We start from the raw sequence: 26,858 nt of genomic DNA on the forward strand, positions 1-26,858 counted from the left end.
CTGTATGAAAAGGATGCCGATGGATGTGAGCCATTATTTTCAAATGAAGCTTGTTTTGTTCCCATGGTTGATAGCTAATTGTCCGATGAAAGGGAAATATTATCGAAGATACAATTGCAACACACGATATAGAAGTTAAAGTCGACGTCTTAAATATAGAGATTGTGATTCTTAATAGAGACGGTCAACACGTAAAATTAGTGTCGAAATAGACTATTTCAATATGAGATTATTATTCGTGCCATCATCATTTACTACTTTGCAAAGAAGTACATGGTACTCGAGGGCATGACCAGTGTGGAATATAGCATTTTGAATTAATGAAATTGTGGGGGGTATTTTGAAAACGCAACTAAAGCCTAGGGGCATTTCAAAAATTTCCTCTAATAATTTCTCTCTGTTTATTGTTAATATAGCAATAATTAATACCAACTCGATAGAAAATATATTAATAAAAAAATATATATTGGAGTTATTAGTTCACAAATTTCATAAAAAAACTATTTAAATAGATAAAACCTGTGCTCTCAGTTAAACATTTACCCAAATTTACCAAAGGATCAGGGTGAAAGAAATAATTATATTGAATTAAATTAATAAAAAAATTTATCGAGTTAGAATTATCTTTATTCAATTAGAAGAAAATACCGCCATTTTACACCCAAAAAAGGTCAAAATTGGAATAAGTCAATACGATTGTGAGGATTAATTAGTGAGAAAAAGTCAAATTTCATATGGTTTTGCTTAATTTTGATGTTACGTAAATTATTGCGGTAGATAATGTTTGTTTAATATTAAAAAAATACTTAAAATAAATTAACTTAAAAAAATAATTACGAACTCCATGTAAAAGATTCATTAATTCAAAATTTAAAGAACATTTTAATTATTTATATTATAAGTTATAACTTTAACATTATAATAGTAAATAAATTTTTTAAGTTAAATTTTTTAAGAATTAATTAAGTTAAAATTTTTTAATTAAATTGAAAAGAATGTTTTGGCATAATAATATTTTATATGTAATAATGTTATTTTAATAAGATAAAAATAAACTAAAATTGCACTTTTCAGGTCGGGCTCCGAAGCACTAACGGGTCGGACCAACCAAATAGTAACGGATCGGATCTTCTGGAAAATAAAGAAGGCTCTTACTTGGCCGGCCGCGGTGTCAACTCCACCGCCATCTCCTCCTTCTTCGAACCACCGCCGCCTCCGGCTGCGCTCCTCCGCAGCGTCTTAAATCTGCACCGAAGTTTTTCGTTCTCTTGGACAGCTCCACAAACGGCCCCGAATGGACCATCCTGTTTGTTGATCTACCGCCGTGTACTCTTATAGGAGTGCTCCTTCCGCAACGCCAGTTCCGATCTCTTCCTCCTCCTCCAGTTTCGTGTATCTGAGGTGGGTTGACCTGAAATCCCTTGATTTCTTCTAGATACATACTATACTTGATTTCTTGCTTTTCCGAATGTGGATGGAATTGTTTTAGTTCTAGGTTTATATGTTTCTCTTCTTGTTGATAGCTTGATGGTGTTTGTGTTTGATGCATGTTTATTTATTTGTTTTTTTTACTTATAAGACTTGCAAGATTCAATTGCATGTTCAATATACGCATGTCAGCCTTATGTGGTTGCCACCAGTATTTGGAGCTTTATTGAAATGTTCAAAATAAAATTTTATTACATATAAATAATAGTTTAGGATAAATATAACTGTCAGAAATAGTTTACGTCCACCTCATAGCAAATGCCCTTATGGAAACGATATATAAATTTTACAAATTTAACCAATAAATAAATTGTAGAGTGGCATCCCTACTTCGTCAAAGATTTTATGTGGATAATTGTTATTCTTCTTTAAGAAGGTAGATGCTTGATAGGATAACTCTAACATTGTTTTCTTGCATTGCTCCTTTACTATAAGAGATGAGAAAATAGTAAGCTGAACGGTTAGGTCATAGGGGTCTCATATTTGTGGAGGTAGACTAATTTTGATTGTGGAGTTAGCAAGAAAATGTTAGATGGTTTAAACACAATAGGCAAAGTTGCAGAAGTATATAGTTTGCTTATGTGTGCATCCACTACATGGCCCATCGCTAATCCAAGTGCATAATATGCCCCAACTCCCGCTTGTGTAATACAATGCAAATGTAAACTGGTGAACTGTTGCATATTCAAATTGGCCATATGCAAGCTCATGGATAAAATAGTCATGTATTTTGTTAAAGGGGGTGCCCTTCAGGAACAAAATTTTAACTAACTAGTTCGTTTACTATTCAGATTTCTATGCTTAAACATAAGTGAATGCAAGGTAATATACCTACTGGGCATTGCTATGGTAACCTGTTTCATGTATTTCTTAATATTCACCTTCGTAATGGGCTAATGTAATTGCAGTGTATATGTTTGCTAATTGTTGAAAAAGTTTGATGATCTTTTATCTATTGATAGAATTTCACTATCTTGTGTAATTTTCATGTTTTTTTGTTCATATTTTTAATTGACTACAACTTATTCTGGAGATATTTTGTTTTTGTGTAATATCTGACCATCAAATATGCTTTCACACAAACAGATAAGGATGCTGAGACAGATGGCATCCCGTTGTTCTACCATCATCACACCTTTAATTTGTCATTCGGCAGAAAAAGTGCACTCACACATTCTTGGCGAAAGACCTCTACTTATAAATTTCCCATCCCATACATTTTTACGAACTTTCCTGGTAAATATTTTCTTGCTACTTTTTTTTTTCAATCGTTGTGTTCATGTTGAACAACTTGATTGGTGTTTTCAAATACAGTTTCGCAATAAAGAAGCCATTGCAAAGGAGAGGGCTAGGCTGTAAGTGAATTCATTTTATTGTTATTTTAAGTAATGCTGCCTATGAACCATAAAGAAGGATAAATTTCTTAAGCGTAAGAAGCCTAAAGTTGTTGCTTCTTGTGAATGTAAAAGAGGATATGGATATTTAACTAATGATTTAATAGTGTTCAAACATAATATTTTTACATCATTAATTGAATGTAAGAAGCTCTATTGATTTATGTATGTTGGTAAAAGAACTAGACTCATGAGTCCACTTCAATTCCTACATGCTTGCAAGGGGTAAGTGAAGTTAGACACATGGTTTTCAATTTTGTCACCTATCAATTCCAAACCAGTTCAAACTACCACTAGACTCAAATGCAACCATTTTACTTTAGTGAAAGCTTATTCAGTTATTAAATTCTTCAACTTGAAAGATTAATGTATTCAATTGCTAAAATGATGAAAGTTAATGCCATGTTTGTGTAAAATGTGAAATTTTGTTTTATTAAAAAATTTACCCTAACAAATCCCTTAAATAGTTCTGTGTCTTTATTTGATGAACTTGATATGCACTCATGCTCTAGACTCTAGGTATTAAATAATTTTACAATATTAAAAGTGACTTTATGTCTTAGTGCAGTTCAGATGAGATAAGCAGAGGATACTTTGCTGACATGTCAGAGATACATAAAAATCATGGCAAGGTAATGACTTCCAATTTGCTTATGATGAATTCTTCTTTCCATATGAGCTAGAATCTGGTTCTGTCATGTTATGTCTTGGTTTTTAGAAAGGGAAATATTGCATGATAGACTTTACTTTCTGGCAATGGAGAAATACCAAAATATGCAGTTGGGACATTCACAAATGCTGATTTTGATCAGAGAAGATGATGTGCTTTATTGCAGATTGCATTAGCAAATGAAACTCTAATACCCTCTTTGATGGCTGCTATGTTTCCCGACCTCGAAATAAACTTCTCAGATGGCAGATGTGAAAAATTACCTAGTAATCCTGAGCAAAGAATAAATGATTCCAGTCAAACAGCACTTCCTTGTGTGACTTTGTTATCTCTTTCATTTCGGGCAAGTTCTCAGGTATGTGAAATTCTTCACTCTATTTATGTACCTTTTTATTTCTTCCATTAAACATTGATGAAATAGGAAATCTAAGATTACATAATAACTACGATTTTTGCATCATGTTAAAATTGATTTGTGGGTCAATTGTAGCAACTTGGGTTGTTAGGAAATGATCCATGGATTTAAATACCACCCTCACATATTGACAACCAGATTGAATTGGCAACATGGCTTAAACGGAAGCTAATCTGGCACTATCAGGACTTGAACTCAGGACCTTTTGTGCGATGTAAATTTTATTGGATAATCACTTTAAAAATTTAACTTGTCAGGAAGCGAGTATATACTTGTCATAATCAAGTTGGATTAACTGGATTTAAACAGGGTTAGTCGTTGGTTATATTGCCTAAGACAATATGCATGGCTTCATCTATCTGATAACAAATTGGCTTTTTGCATCCTGGGTAAAATTGACACAAGTCTCAGCTGGAGAGGATTGTGCAACATGTTGCATGTAAAAGGTAACATTTGTCACATTTATCTTATGTCTGAATGGCAGACCGTGGCTTGAATCATTATGATCATCATTTTCCCTTTCTAAATCTTGAAAGATAAATAAACTCAACTCTTGGTGACTTGAATAACACCCAATGTTTGATTTCAAAATTATATAAAATTTATTTCTTTTAAAAAATAATGAGAAATTTGAGAGACTGAAAGCCAACCCACCCAAATTTTCTGGAAAATTCTAACTTAATGCAACATGACCTAAATGTTTTCCTCCTGACAAATTTTGGATTTTTTGTGTATAAAAGTTTGATTTATCAAATGACGCAGTCATCATAGAGCAATACAACCTCTTGATATAATACTTAAAAAATTCATTTCTCTTACCATTGTTTTGCCATTTTAGATGTTCTAGTTGGATTGCTAGCATCGTTTTCCCATTCTAATTGTGAAATAGACAACCTACATGCTAGTCGTTGATGATTTGCTTATCAGGTTACTAAGATATATGGTATTTGAAGACATAATTACTCTGCATTTGTCATTCAAGATTAAGATATATATTCATGATATTTAGTCACATTTTACGTTGTTGTGTGAAATCATTTGAGGTGAATATAATAATAAAAAATTCAGTTCCTGTTCATAGAAAATGGTTGAATCATGGAGTCTTCCTGTTTTGAATGCTTTTGGTGATGCGGGCACAGTGAAAATATACGAGGTAATCACCTTGTCTTAAGTTCATTGTTCTTCAGGTTTTTATACTAACATGCAGGAGTATCATAATTTGTCTCGCATTGACATAATTATCAGGCTTTTCACTTCATTTATTCTTTAATCTTTTCCAGGTATCATTTATAGACTCTTGGTTATTCTCCTTGACTCTGGTAAAGCGGCTTTTCCTCAAGAGTATGCTGAAATCTAATAATCCACAGAGGCAGATTGTTTACTCGTTTGGCGATCATTACTATTTCAGAAAGAAGCTCCAGATTGTGAATCTTCTCACAGGGTAGCCCAAATCCTCCAACTTATTGTTCTCGCAGAAATATAGAAGTGCAATCTATCATTAAATTATCTTGGTTGCATTCAGGTATACCTTCCTTCTTGATAGTTCAGGCCGTATCAGGTGGCAAGGTTATGGATACGCCACCGAAGAGGAAATTTCATGGCTTCTATCATGCATTTCTCTTTTGTTAGACGAGAAATGAGGCGACTTTTTTGAGTATTATCCCGAGTCTATTTCCTGATGTCCTTCGGCCGGATTTTGTAAGCATGCCTCAGAAGCAACACAAGCGTCGACCAATAATGTGCACTACAACCAGCTCAATACTGGGTTGTTGTTATGGAGATCGCATAACCTTGATCACAACTAATTATGATAGAGATGCATTGGACTCCAAGAGCCCAGAGTTGCTATTTTTTTGTTTTTTGTTTTTGAGACATCCACATTTCAAATATTTAGAAATTTATGAGCGTTAAAAATTGATCAAAAAAGAAACGATTGATGCTGTGATGAGGTTGAGGCTTTTCATATTATTTTCTCAGATTTTCCCATTAGATCTTTTGCTAATGTGTATCACAGATATCCAATCCTTTAGGGTTTCCTGGTGTGTGTGTGTGTAGTTTTCAAGAAGTCCATCAAATCTCAACCAAATTGTAAACTATATGCCATACCAAATGAAGTTCTTAAACACTGCTAATGTGATTGTACAAGAATATGATACCATGATAACTTACACATAAAAATATGGCTCCTGCTGTTCTCGGTAGAATGCAGAATGCATCAGCTTTCCATGGTTGCTCGTAGCAGTCGATGACTATCAACAGTTTACAACTCTGAACAATTAACCACACGAGCATACAATGATTGTAATCACCCATTTCATCATCAAATGCAGCTGGTGCTGATAGCCACTACATTCGAAAGAAACAGATCGGTTGCAAATCCGAACGGGAGGAAACTCGGTATCGATAGTCTGGCAGACTCTACCGAAATTTGGAGGTTGTGTTGTCTGGCATCTTATAAGAACAAATCTCCTCCATTGCATCCGTCCACTTTGCCTGTGTTAAACAACAGTTTTACTGCATCAGGCTGAAGGCTTCCCGGTAACGCCCTAACAGGCTTAATGCTGTTGCTGCAATGTGATGCCCGGTCAATCCTGCGATATCTAGTTGTTCCCTGGGGGATGCATGCTCGATGTAATTATCTGGCAGTAATACAGGTCGCCACTGGTGATTCAAACAAAGATGAACTCAGAGAGATGACTCAGCCAAAAGTTTCATAAGAAATGAACTAACGCAAATTGAAAACTCCAGATTGGTTCAAATCATGCCGATGAATTCATATACCGATAATAAGTATGGGAAAGATGGGAGAAAATGATACCATTACTCTTCCATCAAGCAAACCATCAAGAGCCAGGAATTGTGATACATGAGCACCAAAGCCGCCAATGGTTCCTTCCTCAACTGTTATCAAAAATTGATGGTCCTGGCATAGCTCTCGTATGAGCTCAATGTCGAGTGGCTTGCAAAACCTTGCGCTAGCAACCGTTACCTCAATACCAAGACTAGCAAGCAAAGATTGGGCCTTGATGCAATTCTGAACCATCACACCATAGCCAAGTAGAGCCACATGCTTTCCCTCCACTAGGATTTCTCCCTTCCCAATCTGAAACAAACAATTCAAGACCATCAAGACAATGGCAAATAAATATTACAGTTATAGTCTTCACGATTTAATAGTCATCGTCTTCATGGTTTAATAGGTAAACCTGTTAGTTGTTTTTTGGATAACCATTCCATTAGATGGATACCAATAAGAAAAACCTTGAAAACTCTTTGTAGATTTGGAAATGATAAGAGATCAGGCAATGTATAACACATAGAGATAATTAAGAGAAAAACAAGTAAAATGGTAGTAGGTAGTTTAAACTACACCTTGAGAGTTGAACGGCACTAAGATAAAATTTCAACCTTGCAAAAAAAAGGACTGTTCAGTCTTTTTCAAGGAAAAAACAAATTTAGCGAGATGAATATCTAATCTCTTGCATTATATTGATTATCAGGATTTAGGACGTCAAGGAATTGGGAGAATGTAGTCAGTGAAAATATGATTAGTAGTTACAAAGAAAATTTGCGGGAACAAAAAAACAAAAAGGTACCTCAAGGGGAGTTCCATTACGTAATGGACCACCATTTCCAAAAAGGGCTATCCTAGGATACCGGAAGCAAATAGGTCTATCATCGACAAGAACTGCAGTAGCTACCATATCAACAAGTTCATCTTCATCTGATGGTGCCATTACAATCATATTTGGCAAGCATGCCATAAATGCAATATCAAAAATTCCTGATTGAGTTGGGCCTTCAGATCCAACAAGTCCAGCACTACTGATGGCAAATCTCACAGGAACTTTCTGCAGATCCACATCTTCAATGACCTACAAAAACAACATAATTTTTCACAATTATTTAATTCAAGTTGAAGGAACTCATTTAGAGTGCTACATTTGAAGAACCATTCCCCCTTGCACGATTCCTAGTATTTACGGAAAATACACTGCCAGTTCTCAAACAATAAGCAAAACTAAACATATAAATGATTGTTAGTTTGTTTCAACTTTTAAGCATGTGATGGTAATTTGGTAAATGGGCTTTATCTTCTTATTCTCAATAGACATCTGATGAAATAATAAAATGCAATTTATAAGAACAATTAATTGGAATTTAATATTGCTTGGATTTTACTGCGGTGTATTGTGACTACAATATTCACTCAATAAGCTAAAGTAAAATCTTGTAGACTACTATAATTATGATCACATAACCACGGAAGTGAATAATTTTTTGGCCATGAAAGTGAATAGTCTATGACTCTTGAGTACCATAGCATTTCCTAATCTCATAATTGTGTAATGTGACAATCCAGTGATGATAACTTTCAACAGTATAATACTTTCCAAGCATCCAAATTCATATAAAGATAATATACCAATGGGAAATTATAATTCCAGGGCCCAGTGAACAAGAAACTAAAAAACTCTATATTAAAGGAACAGACAAAACAACCCAAGAGATGGATTAGATGTTCAAATACTCTGTGAATCGTGAATAATATAATGAGTAGTGACTATTGAGTATGACAACAGAGCTCAGGAGCTGGGAGCTCTGGTAATTTAGGTAATGTTAAACAGCTAAGATGGCCTAGTACATGAAAAACACCTTCAGAAGTTCTCTCCAAACTTACAAAGTTTGGAGAAAAAGCAGTTCAAGAAGATAGCCCTGAATATATTTAGGCAGTAAGTCCTGTACGGGTAAACATTTAAGGACAATGATAATAATATGACCTGATCATATCCTCTCTGTAAGAATGTTGATGGAATTATGCAGAATGGCTTCATGCCTCCACAAGATAATCCTGCTGAAAAAGTAATAGCATGTTGTTCTGCCATTCCAACATCAAAGAATCTATCTGGAAATCTAGACTGGAAAAACTTAAGAGATGGATCAAGTCCAGCGCCGGCATGGACCACCACAATTGATTTGTCCCTTTCTGCTTCTTCTACTAGAGCTTCCACAAGAACATCATTGAACGTCCTGAGGTTGCTTTTGATAGACCTGCAATCTGATACTAAAGAGCATGATTTTGGGGTACCTGTTTGACATCAAGGTGAGAGAATACATTGATCACTTGGGAAATCTTCAGTACAGTAAGGTATACATTTCCAATTTATGATTGAATATACATACATAAATGCATAGACATTGTTACATCAAATTTGATTAGTGGTGCAGAGACCTTGCTCTGCCACATGCTACAGTAGCCAAGGATTCAATCATCTTACCTTCCTCAGTAGATTCTGAGCCCTTCTCATCCTCTGTGATGACATGTACTAGCACAGGACCAGTTGAATCTAATGACGCCACTTCATTAAGTACACAAACTAGATCATCAATATTGTGCCCGTCAACTGGTCCAATGTAGTACAGTCCAAGTTCTTCAAATAGAGTAGCTCCAAGAGGGCCGATCATACCACGTGTGTACTCATCAACTTTGGCTGCCAATTCATGCACTGCTTTACCGATCCTTTTTGTTATTCCCTAGTATCGGCATACATAATAAAACACAATGTAATATAGGTAAAATGCAGAGAAGATAATGCATACCAAATAATAAAGTTCTAAAACACACTGTAGTTCAGAACACAAACACTGGAATGGTCAGCAATCGAGGCAAGACACACACAGTAGTTCAGAAACAAAACCATTGGAGTGGTCAAGAATTGAGGCAATAAAACATATGAAAAAGACCCATATATAAAAGCAACTTCACCTATTTGAAGTTCTGTCACAAAAAGTTTAAGGTAAATGAACATTAACATTTCCAAAACAAACTATACAGAACTCAGGTTCTTTCATTCCATATTTCCAATCAGAATTTAGCTAGTATCATTCAATTATCATACTGCTTAGACATAGATGTGCTACTGAATTGAGAAAACATGTACCTTTGCTGCTTCCCTGAATCTCCGGAAAGATCTACTAGACTGGAGTTTGGTTAGACTACTGGAGAGAGGATTGATTGCCATTTTTGATCCATCATCAAGCTTAGGATGTAAAGAATGCCTACTATCATTCAAAATCACTATCATGTTAGAGTCAAGATATCCAGCATTGCTCATTGCCTCGTACACCTGACCAGCCATTGTTGTCAAATTACTTATGATCGCCACAACACGATTCTTCTTTCCTTGAATATCTCTTGCGACAGCCATGCCTGGGCAAAATAAGCACTGTCAGAACAAGTTTCTTTTTTTAATGTCAACCTTATGTCACGAGTAAAATACACATTGAAATTCAAACAAGGATTTGCTACTAAATCAAGGCACAATAAATAAACCTCAATATTCAATATAATTATTTTAACAAATAATAGTAATAAAAAACAAGAGTGGCAAAGCTAACAAATATTCACTTTTTGCAGCAAACAGTGAACCATACTACAAATTAAGGCTGATGGAAAGCAACCATCAATTGAACTCCAATATGAAGTAAAACACGCTTTCAATCTAACTACAATTTAGTGTAGAAAATGAGCCAATACTTCTAACTGCCAAACAGATGAAATTAAATTTCTTGTTTGCCAGTTACATAAATAAGTAGGACTGCATCTCATCTCTCATACCTAATCTTTTACAGTTCGACTCACATCATCACAACAATCCAATCTGAACATGCTAAATCTTTTATCATTCTTTAGACTCCATACCTTGAGATTGAGCAACAAATATACACTTTGATAATTACTTAAAAGTGACACACATCAACAATCACTTTTTTAAAAAAATGACAAATATTTGGCAAATTTATGGCCAAAATTTTATCAAGAAACTCCTAAATTTGCAATTGTTCATCATGATAACTATTTACAGTTAGCTATATGAATATTACTTCATTTATCTCTATACAAGACTATATAATGAGCAACATTCAAGAGAGCACTTTTAACTTAATTTTACAAGTTTTGTCAAATCAAAAAGTGCATTGTAGGTTACTTAAGATATGCCCATCTTATTTTGGGGCTAAAATGTCCTTTACATATAATACAAGGAATCCTTTTTCGAGAGCCACAAAAATACAACAAAAAAAAAAAATAGTGACAGACCAAATCTTCAAAACACAGTATATCAATCTAGCATTGACTAGAGAATTAAAGCAGTATATATGAAATATTGTCAAGCAATTATCTCCTGGATATCTATTTATCATCTCATGAACTCAAAAGGCCAAAACAAAATATTGAATGAAAAAAAAGGAGGAAAATGATGAGTCTATAAGAGTACCAAGCCCAGCAGATATGCTATTGCATCCATGCCCAGCTCCAAATGCATCATAGTCACTCTCTGCTCGAGAAGTGAAACCAGAGAGACCTTTTTTTTGCTTAAGTGTATGCATAAGAGCGCGCCTCCCTGTCAGAATCTTATGTGCATATGTCTGCATTTGATGGAACAAAAATATTCAAAATAAAGAATCTAGCATGGTATATAGAGATTTTGAAATTGACATCACTTTAAGTTAACAAGCAAATAAAAAGTACCTGTTCACCATCATCCCAGAGTATCTTGTCCATTGGCGCATGGAAAACATGATGTATAGCCACTGTCAACTCCGCCACAGAAAGACTTGCTTTATAAGGTTTATGGGCATTTGACATAATGAAAGAAATCTCAGAACGAATTTCACTAGCCAATTGTTTTAGTTCCTGTATCGGGGGTCACTTATCAACTTTCCCACAGACAATTGCAATTTGCAGCAAAGATTAAAAAGATAGTGATTGTAAAGGTAAGATACCTTGTTGGACAGATTCTTCAACTGTATTGGTGTATCAACCATGTCTAAAAGAGGAGTTGGGTCTTTTTCCCAGAAGAACTCACCGAGATCTGGTTGTGCAGCTACTTGGCTGCACAAGCTCTGCGAACAAGTAACTTCTCTAGATGAAATTATTCAATAGAAGTCAACACAGAAAAAAGCTAAACTCTAAACACAATTAATAAGTGAATTAGTAAAAGTGACACAATATAAAGAAATGCACTGAATTTAAGAGTTATGGCTGTTATCTAATATCTATTACTAGTGAATCTACAATCATCACAAGTAGCAAGAAGTGAGCATATCCAGCTTAATAAACCCATTGCTTGTTAGTTTGATGAGTATATTGAACACTGCTACCGTGTTCAAACTTCAACTAACTTTACTTCACTGTTCATTTTTACCCAAGATAGTATATACATGTACATTACTTCCTTACATGAGATGCCTAAATTAGTACCTACACTATAAGAGGATGACATGGAAAATTTTCCAATAGTACACTTGCCATAGAATGGCACACTCCTTAGGTTAACTTGGCCTATTTGGTCGACAAATAACAGGAAAAATACTTGAGGGTATGAAGAGACAGAATGACACACTCCTTAGATGAACTTGCTTATTTGATCAACAAACAATAAGAAAACTATTTGAGGGTATGAAAAGCAAAGATATGATGTCTAGCATCTGCTAATCTGAGTTCATGCATTCCCTCCACTTGTTCTTTGAGGGAAGAGAAATAATTCGGACAACTGGCAGCAAAGTGAACAAAGATGGGGATCAAACAGAAGAAAAGGTATGTTTTGATTTGTAGTTATGAGTTCCCTTCCGTTGCCCTATCTTTTGTTGGGAAGTAGAGAGCTATTGGGCTCTGTTCTTTCTTTTTTTTTCCCCTTCTCTTCAGTTACTGAAGTAGAAGTTTGAATGCTGAATACGTATAGGGATTTTTTTAGTTAGATCTCTTCCCTGCTCATCCAATCTTTATAATGCACACTGCAAAACTTTTGGAATGAAACTCTAGGAAATATCAGTTCTTTCTAATCCTGCCCAACATAATATGCACATGCCCTGATATTTCAACTTTGCAACATATACAAATGTTCATTTTAAATGAGATTATCTTAAATTCACCTAATGAAAAGAAAAAACTAATAAATTGGTCGTGCAATATTATCATATGTGAATTTTTTTACTTTGCCTAGATGTAAAGCACGTCGGAATATGGTATAATTTGCTGAAAAAGTGAGGAAATAAAATTCCAACCAGCAGTATATGCATTCCAGACAGCCCATATATAAGACCACCTAACAACAGAACTAATACAACACTTTAAGCTGCAGAACATGCATGAAACAGAGCCTTAACCTTTTGGGGATATGTAGTAACAGAATTTCGGTTCATAATGAATTCCAATGTGTTCCTCTTGAAAGGTTGCATAGAGCTGAAGAGGTCAGTTTTCGACTGGAACCTTGAGTCTCCATGGAAGAATGACTTATGTCCAAATAGGCACTGACAGGAGGAAGACGCCATTGGATAAACAAAACAACTAGAATCTGCAAATATGGAATTGAACAGATTAAAACTACTGTTTTTAGAAGGGGGGGGGTGGGGGGGGGGGGGGGGGGGGGGGGGGGGGGGGGGGGGGGGGGGGGGTGGATTCCTAACCTAAGACCACGAAGAAATAATTCAATATAGGCATAGGCATATAAAAACAATGCAGTCTTTCTCAAAAAAAAAAAACTGAAAGAGAAAAAAAAATCCTAAGCCAAATTTATTTTAGGAAAACAAACATCGAGGAGTCAATAATAACAAGCATAATCCATAGACATTGAAGCGCCACTTATTGGTTTAACACAGCCAAAACGTGAATCGACTCGAACAATTTACAGAAAAATGAACCATAAACTATAAACATCAAATAATGGTAAATGCTCACTCTCTTAATCAATCCTTGCACTAAGCTCAATGGAAGGATAAAATCCATCAAGCCGGCCCCAAATAATTTGGACGAACGCGGCAAGATGATGATGATGATTCACTGTATCTGTGAATAGGGACATCAAATCCGATATCAAAACCTCTCATAAAACCTCTATAAAATGGCTAAAAAAACAAAACTTGGGCGCCATATCTGTCTGAATCAGCGACTTACTACGCCGAACCAAAATTAGGACTAAGGAATAAGAATTGAATCACAAGAAATCCGGAGTTAAACACAGCCCTAAAATGGAAGATTTCCCTCCGCTATCGGGTGCAAAACGAGCAAGTAGCTATGCCAATAACCAATCATGACAACCAACGGAAGAATCTAAGCGAGTAAACTAATCACCTCGAAATCACATCGACCTCGCGATGAGCACGGAGAAGCAGAAGAGGCAGGCGAAGAAGGTCCCGAGAAGCGATAATAAAGCGAAACGGACACGTGCCAACTTTATGGTGAAAGGAATAGCCGGCTTTATAAAGAACCACTCACTCCCCCCGCAGAAAGGTTGACCCGGAGATCTATTTCCTCCGCCGATCGTTAATCGGACGGTCTAGATAGCTCACCGTACTACGTCAATTTAGAGTAACCGTTAAGGCGCATAATCAATAGTAAAATCCAAAATGTGGAGGTGAAATATTTACTTTCCCCCCTGAATTATAAGTAATTCACGAGGGCAAAGTCTGTTTAACGGTTCACTGCATGGCAAATGGGATCTTCGGCTGCGCGACGAGACAAGCCGACCGGCGTATCGTGTTTGGACCTGTGACGTAACCGGTCTGGTCCGATTAGGACATTAAGTTTGACAAATTAATCTTTAAACTATTTGCAAATTGCATGCTTAAGCCAACTTAACCCGACAAATATCTATCTTATTACGCTCTTAATCGTTGTTTGATAGGAATGGTGTTTGGATCCGAGCGGACGGAATCCGGGTTGGTTCGTAAGTTTGCAGATTCCAAAAGATTAAAGAAAAAGGCTGAAATACCTTGCTACACTCAGGACAAAAAAATGGAATTTGTCGTTTCAACAACATGATCTATTCCATTAAGTAAATTAGAAGCATATCTTCAGTTATCCCTTCTTGTAACCAGCAATGCACACCAACATGCTTGCATGCCCCACATCAACAAAAGCCACATTAATTTGATCATTCTCCTATAAAAGACGCTTGATCTGCGAGACTGAATTCTTAGGGTTCATAGTAGACGATGCTGCACCTGCAGTCCCAATAAAACGCTGCTTCTCGCCGAAGCGGACAATGGCAGGGGTCTCACGCTTTGATTCATCATTCAGTACCACATCGATGCCGCATTGCCTTGCCACCGCAACAATGCACCTCTCGTTCCCAACGTCAAATCCCACGACGCTCATTTTGGCTACCAAATATGCTCAGAAATCTTCGATCAAAGAAGCAACTTTCAGTCAGACGGATCTCAACAGTTCAATGAAAACACTATGCTCACAAAAAAAGATCTTTAAGCGACACTAAGGCACTACTCTAATAATCAAACTTTAGCTCCAATCAAGCAACACGTTCTACGTGACCTAAGGTTTTGACCTACCAGAGATTGGTCAAACAATCTAACAAACAACAGAGAAGAGCTAAACAATTAAGAATTTTGCACTGAGATAAGCAGGATTCGGATCGTACCAACAGCAAACCTCGAAGCAGACGTGAAGTGGCTGCTACGCCTTATTGGATCAAGATTTACATCCTTCACGTCGTCGCCGGAGCAGATAAACTTTCCCTCGCGGATCACAGGATGGGCAATCGTTTCCGGATTCTGGCCGTCGATCGAGACACGTCCCTCTTGATACCCCAGGATTGGCGAATTGAGGTGTGAATTACGGTCCGCCAAGCGCGCCAACACGTGGCGAAGACGGTGGGCCGGACCAACTTAATAAAATCATACATTTTTCATCCAAGATGAATTACAATTAGATGAATCGTGTCTATCAAAAAACAAAAAATATTTAAAAATTTTAAATTTAAATTTATAATGTTGAAAATTTTTAATTTAAATGAATTTTGGATAAAATTTTCGATTAAATTTTTTATTTTTATTTTAAATTTTAAAATAAATAAATAAATTTTTTAAATTTCAATCTAAGTTCATTGCAGATCAATTCACGCGGATCCCAAACTTGAATGGTCAATTCATCTGAATATATTTTAAAATAGATTAATCCAATCCCTTAGATCAATTGGATGGATCTAATACGGACCAGAGTGTTCGAGAAGCATTCCCTTTGTTGAATCAGCGCTGCTATTAGTACTCGTTTAGAACACCTGAAGCTAACCTGCTCTCTGATTGGGGACAAGACATATGGTATGGTGGGGCCCACGTGAGGACTGCATGGGGAAGAAGAACTTTTGTTTTGACTTAAACGCGTGGACAGAACGTAGAAGTTGTGAGTGGAATGGTGGAGGATTATGTTCCATTTTATGCAATTAGACGGGCGTTTTTGTAATATTACAATTTTATTGGCTCCACACAGAAACATAAATTTATATATTTTAAAGTAAGATTACAAGGTAGAAGAGAACAATAGCCGTATAACCAATTCCCACGATAAAAATGATCAAACTATAAAAACACAGTGAATTATATCATTGTCAAAGAATGTTGTAAATCTCGAACAGTAGTACAAGTATGAAACTCAACGACGGGCAAAAGCCAGTAATAGATTTTTCAGTGAACAAGATAAGTAACGAGTAGAGCCAGAACCATCAGCACATAAGCTATGCCTTGATCGATCGCCATGCCATCGCTGCTCATGGGCGCTGGAGCCTCCGCCTGTCCCCGCGCAAGCTTCGTAAGGCTCGAAAAGAAAAAGAAGAAAGAAGAAGAAGAAGAAGAAGCCGCCAGCACGAACAGAGGCCATCTTTGATCTTTGAAGGAAGTAGTAGTGATACTTGGGACAGAGGAGAAGTTACTGCAGCAAAATACTTGCAGATTGAAAAAGCTTCTTCGCCGAGTGCATATATAGAGTCTGGAGAGGAATGCTGGTCATCGACGGCATTGGAAAGCCGGCGGCTTGTTTCAATTGGTTTCTGGTAGGGAAAAGGACAGATGAGGACGACGTTTCTTAGATTTGAGATACCAAAGTTGGTCAATGGTCAACGTCGAGGGTTTTGGCTTGGATTTGTTTAGGCGGCACGTGGTTCGTCTCTAGATGAATTGTGGTGGAGTTCAGTCGAAGAAGGTTCCTGGAACTTTGACCGTCCGGCGCCGGTCCGCGTGGAAATGTTTCGAAGCGTGGGAAGTGGAAGTTGCGTGGATTGTTCATGTTACCAGTTTTTTTTGACCAAATTTCTGGAAGCAAATTTTATTTTGCTCCTTCTACACGTGAATTTGAAGGCTCAATTTGAACAAACCCCAATTTACTCGAGAAAGCCCGATCGCAGGTAGAAACGAAGCTGAGCAGGAGAAGTTTCGAAGGAAGGGAGAAGAGCAGCAAGAACAAGGTACGTGATTTGCTACTTTAACAGTGTCCTAACGAAGATTGCTTCGTCCCAGGCGTCTCGCTGCTAGGGTTCTTCGCTTAATCCGCTCTAGAGTTACAGGAAAGCGGCTTGATCAAGCGATTTGCCTCTTCTGGTGCCGTTCTTATGGTTCTAGCGATTGACTTGGCGTAGCACAGTTGTTTACATTTCTCTTCCTCTTCTGTTGATAACCATGCAGATTCACTAAGCTATCAGACTGCTTTTTCATTTTACCCTTCTCTTCAGCTTGAGCAGCTCGTCGTCGGTGAAGACAAAGTTTGACAAACGATGAACTCGCTCTTCTCTCCTTCAAGGATTCCATCGCCGGTGACCCCCTTGGAGCACTAGAGTAATGGAACAACAACACTCTCCATTCTGCCAGTGGCGAGGAGTGACATGCGGCGCAGCTTCTGCGAATCGACAAAGAGTCATCGCCTTGGACCTTGATTCACTCCACCTGGTTGGTTCTATATCTCCTTCGGTATGCAACCTCACCTTCCTCAAAAGGCTCCACCTTCCTAACAACAATTTCCAAGGACACATACCCTCACAGCTTGGCCAGTTGATCCATCTACAATACCTCAACGTCAGCTCCAATTCCCTTGGCGGTGAGTCCCCAAAACCTCACTCAATGCAAGTATCTCCCAGTTATCAGTCTCTATCAAAACATGTTTTTTGGATCAATCCGAGCCTCACGCGTCGATCTCATCTTAGTCTCAAGTTCTGACTTTCTCTTCAAGCCTTGGGCGTCAACCTCTACTTGATCTCGAATCCTAACATCGATCTCTGTTCAGCCTCATGAGCCGATCTCATTTGAGCCTCGAGCGATGACCTCTGCTCGGTCTCGCATCCCGACCTCGATTTCTGCTTGGTCTCATGTGTCGATCTCATCTCAATCTCGGGTCTTTTTTTGTCCGGTTCTAAGTTGAGTTCATAAGGTCGGTCCACTCATAAGATCATGAAATCCTAAGATTGTTTCTCTTGGGAATCGAGAAAAATATCTCGGAAGACATAAACAATGAGAGCACACATATCGGAATACACCATAAATGATAGCATGTGTTTTGGAACAAATCATAAACGGATGTTTCGGAGATCAGACACATTCATAACTTTATAAAAAGGCTACCCATATCTAAGGACACAGGTACACACACGAAATTGTAATTTTTCCAAGTTCTTAATCTTCTTCCTCTTGCAAAATCCTAATTTGAATGTCGGAATAGTTTGTTGGGATCCATCTCCGGTATCATTCTAATCCTTTTTTGGAGTGCTTTTCAGATTTTCATCCCTTCCGGCGACTATGTTTGAGGAGCGTACACGTTAGCCTGTTCGTTGAACAGTAATTTGATAACCCATAGTATTTGGCTGGAATAAATTAACGCATCTTGTAGAAAATCTGAGTCAAAATGTTGTGATGGTTAACATTGAAAAAACTAATGACAACCATAGCTTCGTCAGAGAGAAAAGCTACGGCGAGCACCCTCGAAGACAAGCGACTCATCTCCTCCTCAGATCAAAACCCTAGGGCTTCACTTCTCCACCCTCCAGGCAACCCATCTCCTCCTCAGATCAACACCCTAGGGATTCTCTTCTCCCTCATTGATGAAACCCTAGATCTTCCTCATCGATCCAGATCTACTCTTCTTTGCTTCCTCCTCCCCGCCTTCACAACCACCATCGTCGCATTCTCCATGGAGGTGTTTGGCGGTGGTGTCGCTGCAAGAAGTGACAACATACACCTCCTCCATTGCGACCCCTTGACAGTTCGACCCCTTCGACGACGTCAAGCAACGCGCCTACAGCTTCGACGGCCGCAGCCACGGCTCTAGCCAGGGTTGGGATCTCTCCGCCGCGACCTCCACTGGTGGCGATGACTTTTATTAATTCCACGTCAAGCTTTCCCATGGAAATGATAGGAACCCGTGTCCTATCTCACGGAAAATGAAAGAGAAGAAAATAAACGATCACTTGGAGGGGATCGACCTCCAATAATCAATAGAATTGATTAATCAAAATAAATTACTTTATTGCTTGTCTCAAAAGATTACATAATGACTCTATATATAATCTTACGACAATATCAAGTCTATATAAAAATATGAATAAATCTAATAACCTATTCAAAAAGATAGTTATTAATAAATCTAATGACTTTATCTAAATTAATAACAAATAATATATTCTAAAAGATAATATTTTGAAGGGGCTATTTGAATAAGTCTATACAGGGATCCTATCATTCCACCGTCCTTCAAAATAACTTTGTCCTCAAGGTTGATCTTTTTCTTCTTCTTTTTCTTTCGATGATTTGTATAAAATAACTTTTTATTGTGCACCGATTGAAATCTTCTTTTGACGAAGACAGATGACCTTTTATAATTCCTTCTTAAACTTGAAATTTTCCTTTTGGTCTTCATTGAAAATTTATGAGCGTGTCAATGCTTTCTTTTTCTTCGTTTAGCCTTGCGTCGGGTCTTGACTCCATGAGTTATCGGATGTTGTTGATGATAACAGGGCATAATCGCTTCGTTCACTAGAATGATAGAAGTAGAGATTGTTGTAGATCCAATGATTTCAATTACGGGTGTCACAGAATTTAGCTCCTTATATATATTGTCTCCGTAACTATCTCGTTGTTGTTCAATGAATTCTCTTTCCTTTATTGTTTGTAGAGATTGTAATTCTTCTGATACACAAATTGATTTTATCATAATGACATCTTGTCTTTCTTGTATTTTTTTTCATTGATTTCATCTTTTTCTTTTGGATCTTCTATTAGTTCATCCATCAATATTCTCCTTTGTGTATATTGATGACTTCGGTGCCACTCATCATTTCTTCGTGCTTCCTCGTTGATTTTCTCTTCTTGAATTCGTGCAAAGGATAATGTAGCTTTTACAGTGCGAGGATAACGCGTCTTCACCTCTTTTTGGATGTTAAGATGAAGCCCTTCAATAAAAGTATTCAGCAATCTTCGTTCTGACCAATTACGAGTTTCATTAAAGAGTCGAATAAAGCGAGTATGATATTCTATTACCATGGTAATCTGTTGAATTTTGGATAATTTTTCATCTGCATTATTATATTCTTGAGGTGCAAAACAAGTTAGAAGACTATCTGTAAATTCTTCCCATATTGTAGATTCATGACATGCCATATATAATTGATACCATCGAAGAGCCTCTCCATCTAAATACAAAGAAGTTATTTCACCTTCGAATCATCTGATGTGTTGTGTAGAATAAAATATCTTTCTGCCTTAGAAATAAATCCGTTAGGATCTCTACTTCGCCAACAAGGGAATTCATCTTCATAGGATCTCCAATTTGTCATAATATGAAATTAACCTTGCTCTGATACCAAGTTGATAGGAACCTGTGTCCTATCTCACAGAAAATGAAAGAGAAGAAAATAGAAGGGGGATAAACGATCACTTCGAGGGGATCGACCTCCAATAATCAATAGAATTGATTAATCAAAATAAATTGCTTCATTACTTTATTGCCTCTCTCAAAAAGATTACATAATGACTCTATATATAATCCTACGACAATACCAATTCAATATAAAAATATGAATAAATCTAATAACCTATTTAAAAGGATAATTATTAATAAATCTAATGACTTTATCTAAATTAATAACAAATTTAATAGCATATTCTAACGGATAATATTTTGAAAGGTCTATTTGAATAAATCTATCTTGGGATCGTGTTTCTTCACCCCCAACACCTTGTGTTATCGGTGCAATCACTAATTAATGCGCTTTGTCTACCGTTCAAGCTCTAGGACATCCTCGCGCTCCCAGCAATGGGTTTTTTCTATGACCACGTCGACGGTACGCTCGTTTTCTGAGTCAACTCCCTCGACCCCCACTTCCTTCGCCTTTACCCTCTGCCTCAGGACGTGCGTCACTGAGTAATCCCTCATCTTGGATACCGTCGAATTGGAATTGGATGCAGAGCAAAGCCCTCACAACTCCTCCAAGTATTTGGTGTTCAGAGCTTCACATTCTAGATAAGTTTTCTGTGCTCCAATCAAAAATCTATTATCACATTTCCTCTAGTTGCTTGAAATAGGAATCGCCTCCATGATTTGTTTATCGCTTGTGACCTCGGTGTTTATTTGTTGGAGTAGCAACAATCTGTTTCTTTATATTTACTTCGTTTTGGTATCACGTACACAGACTTGAATCTATCTGTTGAATCCTTAATTAGGTCTCTTCCGTTACTAGCGAATCTAGAGCTTGAAGTTAACGGTGAGCCGACTTTGGCAATGAAGGGCTCTGACAAATTTAAACCATTTCATCAATGTTAGAAATACAATGTTGCCAAGTATTTTCCATGATAGTCCAGGATATTACGGATATTTCTATATCAATCTTCTCATTCCATGATAAAGCAAGGAGTTTAAATCGTTATCTAAGTTGGACCAAAACTACAGAATGCTTGGTATATATTCATATCAAAATAGCACAGAAGGTTTCATTGAACCTACTGTAGTTTGGGGATTACTAACAAATTTTCAATTATTCTTCAGTTGCTATTTTTTTTGGGGCATAAAATTCCTTTCTCTCAAAGATATTTTATAATTGCAATTTTATCAGTTTAGGATATTGGATATGAAATCTAACTTGCTTTAAGTACATGCACATGCACAAAAGCTATTTTCCTTTCAACTTGTTTTATTTGGAAGCTACTGTTGGCTTATTAAGTTCATGCACATGCGCAAAACACTACATTGTTGGTATTGATATTAGCGGTTAATTTGTGCCTACAATGGTACAAATGCTCAAGAAATTCTCTAAAGCAATCCCTATAGAGATAAGGCAAGATATTGAAGAAAGCAACAACTACATCCTTCCTAATGGTCCAGGAGCTGGATAAACCAACAAACATATTTCACCTTCCTAGATAAATGATACACAAGGATGTCTATATCTTTTTCTCTCACAGCTGGTTCAGTTTATCAGAGCGAGCGACTTCTCCCTGACATAGGTTATCTAACACGTTCAGCATTCACTCATTCATATAAGGAAGGATTTATACTTCTCGTACGAAGAAATAAGAAGACAAATGCTCCCCTTAGGTATTTGTGAAAGAATTCTCGATGAACTGTCAAATCAAAAAGGTCTTTTATAATGACAGATAATATTTTTTCAACAACAGGGAAGATTTTTTTCATTAATTGAGATTCAGACATTCTTATGACATCTTTTCTAGGGATAAAGGCACAATATCTAAATAGTTATGACTACACACTGTTAGTTTTCATGATGCTATAACATTTTAGCCTATCTGAATAATGTCAAGTTCTTATAACTCTTAGAAAGATTTTGGTTTTCATATATTTGCTTTCTCTATAGGTTGATTCATTATTCGCCCTCGTTATTATGGTTGGCATTCTGTTATACTCTAGGACATCTTCTTTAACTTTCTTTATCTTATAATTCATTCATCGGGTCATTAGTCCTTACAGTATTGTTTCATAAATTTAAATTTTTTTTTAAGTGCCTCCAAACTCTCTCAGGTACTTCCAAAAACTCCCTTGGTCCTCTCTTGACTCGGACAAAATCATGGACTCAGCCCTTACGACAAGCACGGAGCACTGAACCCCAAGTTCGTGACATAGCTTTACGATAGACATGGAGAACTGAGCCCCAAGCCCCGAGCTCGCGACATAGTCTTACAACAAACATGGACCACCGAGCCCCGAGTTCGCAACATAGTCTTACGAAAAGCATGGAGCACTGAGTTCCGAGCTTGCGATATAGTCTTACGATTGGTATGAAACATCAAGCCCCAAGCTCGCGATATAATCTTACGACATGCCTAGAGTATCGATCTCTAAGGTTGCCTTACGACAGGCACAGAGCTCCGAACCCCGAGCTCGCAATATAGCCTTACGATAGACATGGAGCATTCAGTCTCGCGACGTAGCCTTATGACAAGCTCAAAGCACTGAGCCCCAAGCACGCGATATAGCCTTACGATAGACATGGAGCACCTAGTCCTGAGCTTGTCACATAGCCTTACAATAGATATGAAGTACCATGCTCCGAGCTCATGACATAGCTTTACAACAGAATCGAGATATTCTCTCTCTGACTCCACCGATACTCAAGAGTTATTAAATCAACCTTATTATTCTCTCCTGACTCAGACAGTCGTGGATCGAGCTATTCTCCCTCCAACTCTACGGGTATTTAGAAGTCATTAGATCGACCTTATTATTCTCTTCCGACTCAAACATAATTACGGATTGAGTCATTTATTCTCTCCGACTCCATGGATATTCGAGAGTCATTAGATCAAACTTCTTATACTCTTTCGATTTTGACGTAGTTGCGGATTGATCTATATCTCTTTCAACTCGGACATTGAGCATTCACTCCCCTATCTCGATGGAGACAACCGTCACCATCTCGTCTCCTCTACTCCGGGCAGAGTCGCAGGTTTTATGTATGTCCTTTTCATTTCTAATGAAGTGATATGATTGTCTATCATTTATAGTGGAGGATTTCTATAACTCAACCAAATTGTCATGTTTTTCAAACTTGTAATGAAAGAATGATAAGGTCCCGACCAGCTGCCCCAATGAATCATCAATGCCTCAGCTCAGTACTTTGACCAGCAAGCTTGGTAGGCCAATGACAACTCAACACAGTTTAGTCAGTTGGATTACGCCTTTTTCGACTAGACTAATTGGGGAGACTTGTAATATGGCAAAAGCTTGCAACTGCCTTGCGACCCGCGAGATTCCGAATGATATGGGTTTATTAGTTAATATCAAGGAGGATTAGATAAATCTTAAAGGATAACAAGTTGGCAACCTCGACCTCGGGTCCCGACCTCGATCTCAAGCCTGAGGTGCCGACCTTGACCTCTACTCGGTCTTGAGTCCCGACCTTGGTCTCTGCTCGGCCTCATGCGTCGATCTCACTTCAGCCTCGGGTCTCGATCTTGACCTCAAGCATTGGGCGCCGACCTCGATCTCTACTCGATCTCTATTCAGCCTCATGCGTTAATCTCATCTCAGCCTCGAGTCTTTGCATTGATCTCATCTCAGTCTCGACCTCGGTCTTTGCTTGGCCTCATGTGTGAATCTCATCTCAGCCTCGGATTTTTCTTTGCCTGATTCTAAGTTGAGCCCATAAGACCGGTTCACCCGTAAGACCATGAAACCCTAAGATTGTTTCTCCCGGAAAGCGAAGAAAGTGTCTCAAAAGACATGGACAACGGGAGCACATATATCGGAATATATCATAAACGGTAGCATGTGTTTTAGAACAAATCATAAACGAATGCTTATGTTTTAGATATCGAACACATTGATAATTTTATAAAAGGCTACTCATACCCAAGGGCACAGGTATATACATACATGACATCATAATTTTTCCACGTTCTTAATTTTCTTCCTCTCGTAAAATCCTAACTTGAGTGTCGGAGTGGCTTGTTGGGATCTATCTTGACATCATTTTAACCCTCTTATGGAGTGTTTTTCACGTTTCTTCATTCCTTTCGACGACTATCTTTGGGGAGCATGCACGGCTGCCCGTTCGTTGACTGGTGGCTTGTTCATCCATAATATTTGACCGGAACACATACCTTCAAGTTTAGGCAATCTGAAAGCTCTTGATTCATTGAATCTTTCCTACAATAACTTCAGCAGTGGAATTCTGAAAGAAGTTGTTAGCCTCTCCTCTCTCTCTCTCTCTCTCTCTCTTGGTACCTTGATCTGTCATTTAACTCGCTCACTGGGTCTCTGCCAACGGAAGTGAGTAACCTGAAAAACCTAAAGGAATTCAACGTTTCTAACAACAGTGAAATCCCTAGCAGTTTGAGTGAGTGCCTGGTTCTGGATTACTTGTACTTGGGAAACAATCACTTGGAAGGTGCAATTCCTCGATCTTTGAGTAATTTAAGAGCCATTCAAGAAATAAATCTCTCTCCGTCGTAGTCAACTATAATTTCTCGATTTACCTCCTCACAAATGAATGATCATGTGGGACCGCTGAAGTGATGGATTCCACCTTTTGCAGAAGAAAAGAAATAGATCTCTCTCAAAATCGTCTCTTTGGGAGAACTCCAGACTTTTTTGCAAGTCTTCATTCGTTGCAGTACCTAAATTTATCTTATAACAATCTTGAAGGTGCAGTTCCAACAGGAGGTATTTTTGCAAATATTAGTTTTGGTTTGATCTCAGGGAATGATAACCTTTGTGGGTGTGCTTGGACACCACATCTTCATCCATGCATCAGGCAGGAAACCAAAGAGAAAAAAGCACTTCTGTGATAAGAATTGCACCACCAGTTGTTGGTGGTGCTGTGATTTTCTGTCTTCTAGTTTGCATATTGCTCATTAGAGGTGCGCCGAATAGGTCAAGAATGAAATCATCATCCTCGGAGAGTGGGAGCCAATATCCCAGAGTATCATATGCTGACTTGCACGAAGCAACCGATGGATTCGCTTCTTCAAACTTGATTGGTTCAGGCAGCTTTGGGTCTGTGCACAGAGGAACACACAATGGACACCTAGTTGCAGTGAAAGCATTCAATCTTCAACAAAGAGGAGCTTCAAAGAGCTTCATGGCTGAGTGTGAAGCCTTGAGAAGCATTCGGCACCGAAATCTATTAAGGTCATAACCTGCTGTTCAAGCTTTGGTTCTCAAGGCGAAGAATTCAAAGCGATCGTGTATGACTTCATGCCAAGAGGAAACCTGGATGAGTGACTACATCCAGAAAGTTATGGACATGAGCAGTCAAAGGGACTTAGCCTTGTTCAAAGGCTGAACATAGCCATTGATGCGGCTTCAGCTCTGGACTACCTTCATTGTCAAGGACAAATTGTCCACTGCGATCTAAAGCCAAGCAATGTTCTTCTTGACGATAACATGGTGGCTCATGTAGGTGACTTTGGGTCAGCAAGGTTTCTCGGCATGGACAGTAGCCGTTCGTCTATTGCTTCCTCCATTCCCCTTGGACTTAAAGGATCCGTTGGCTACGTCGCACCAGGTACACATTTCTCAGTTGATTTCATCTGTTACTTTTTTTTCTCAAAGCAATTTCATTAAGAAACTAAACAACCATTAACAAGTAGAAAGATCAATCAACAACTGGAAACAACTATCAGCAACATAATTAATCTTGTTCTTTAGTTCACATGACCATTAAGTTTCCCCTCTGAGTGATGTTTACAGCTTCGGAATACTTCTCCTGGAGATGCTTACCGGATTGAGGCCAACCAACGAATTATTCAACAAGGGCTTAAACATTGATATGGTCGATCCTAAGTTGTACCTTGACGAAGACATGGAAGCTGGTAAGCTGTGTGAACTTTTGACCTCATTGTTGAGAATTCTGAGGAAGATCCATGGCAAATAAGGCAGATGGTTGATGTTATCAAGGAACTACATTCCTTTAGAGATGCTATTGTGGCTCTGTAAAATTAAAGATAGATAAATTCTTTAGCAAGTAAACTATAATGTGGGTGATAAATTCTTTCAATATGAATCCAGTTTGAATATTTGTGGTGTTTGAATAGGTAGAAGAAGCTGTCATTGTTATGGAAAAAATTGATCTGAGTGTGGAGAGCCGGCTAGGGCAGAAGA

The 26,858-nt window shown here is 37.8% G+C and overlaps 2 protein-coding genes and 1 pseudogene across 2 annotated transcripts; 2 read left to right on the forward strand and 1 right to left on the reverse strand.

Annotated features, from left to right (window-relative positions):
- Positions 1-1,195: 1,195 nt before the first annotated feature.
- LOC141848095 (uncharacterized) lies at positions 1,196-5,903 on the forward strand. Its single transcript, XM_074736217.1, has 8 exons — positions 1,196-1,401; positions 2,575-2,724; positions 2,803-2,843; positions 3,451-3,514; positions 3,719-3,907; positions 5,049-5,120; positions 5,248-5,408; positions 5,490-5,903. Exons 2-8 carry the CDS (start codon positions 2,581-2,583, stop codon positions 5,605-5,607), a joined length of 789 nt encoding a protein of 262 aa, XP_074592318.1. The 5' UTR covers positions 1,196-1,401; positions 2,575-2,580; the 3' UTR covers positions 5,608-5,903.
- A 162-nt stretch (positions 5,904-6,065) lies between these two features.
- LOC141848087 (1-deoxy-D-xylulose-5-phosphate synthase 1, chloroplastic-like) lies at positions 6,066-14,180 on the reverse strand. The gene is made up of 11 exons (XM_074736202.1): positions 14,100-14,180; positions 13,136-13,323; positions 11,753-11,872; positions 11,499-11,663; positions 11,245-11,395; positions 9,910-10,178; positions 9,247-9,502; positions 8,749-9,056; positions 7,564-7,842; positions 6,786-7,070; positions 6,066-6,628 (listed from the first exon to the last, which is right to left on the reverse strand). Exons 2-11 carry the CDS (start codon positions 13,298-13,300, stop codon positions 6,479-6,481), a joined length of 2,148 nt encoding a protein of 715 aa, XP_074592303.1. The 5' UTR covers positions 13,301-13,323; positions 14,100-14,180; the 3' UTR covers positions 6,066-6,478.
- Positions 14,181-17,110: 2,930 nt separating this feature from the next.
- On the forward strand, positions 17,111-26,704 carry LOC141847001 (putative LRR receptor-like serine/threonine-protein kinase At3g47570; annotated as a pseudogene).
- Positions 26,705-26,858: the final 154 nt, after the last annotated feature.

The sequence above is a fragment of the Curcuma longa genome, chromosome 16 (assembly GCF_044706935.1).
Source record: "Curcuma longa cultivar G26 ecotype Majalengka, Jawa Barat chromosome 16, ITB_CL_G26_1.1, whole genome shotgun sequence".
Taxonomy (NCBI): Eukaryota; Viridiplantae; Streptophyta; class Magnoliopsida; order Zingiberales; family Zingiberaceae; genus Curcuma; species Curcuma longa.

Coding starts and splice junctions, on each gene's coding strand:
- LOC141848087 (XM_074736202.1), bottom strand. CDS start 13,300: ATGGCGTCTTCCTCCTGTCAGTGCCTATTTGGACATAAGTCATTCTTC. Junction 11,396..11,498: donor TCTGGGATGATGGTGAACAG/GTACTTTTTATT, acceptor CATCAAATGCAG/ACATATGCACATAAGATTCT. Junction 9,057..9,246: donor CTCAGAATCTACTGAGGAAG/GTAAGATGATTG, acceptor GATGTCAAACAG/GTACCCCAAAATCATGCTCT.
- LOC141848095 (XM_074736217.1), top strand. CDS start 2,581: ATGCTGAGACAGATGGCATCCCGTTGTTCTACCATCATCACACCTTTA. Junction 2,844..3,450: donor GCAAAGGAGAGGGCTAGGCT/GTAAGTGAATTC, acceptor GTCTTAGTGCAG/TTCAGATGAGATAAGCAGAG. Junction 3,515..3,718: donor TACATAAAAATCATGGCAAG/GTAATGACTTCC, acceptor GCTTTATTGCAG/ATTGCATTAGCAAATGAAAC.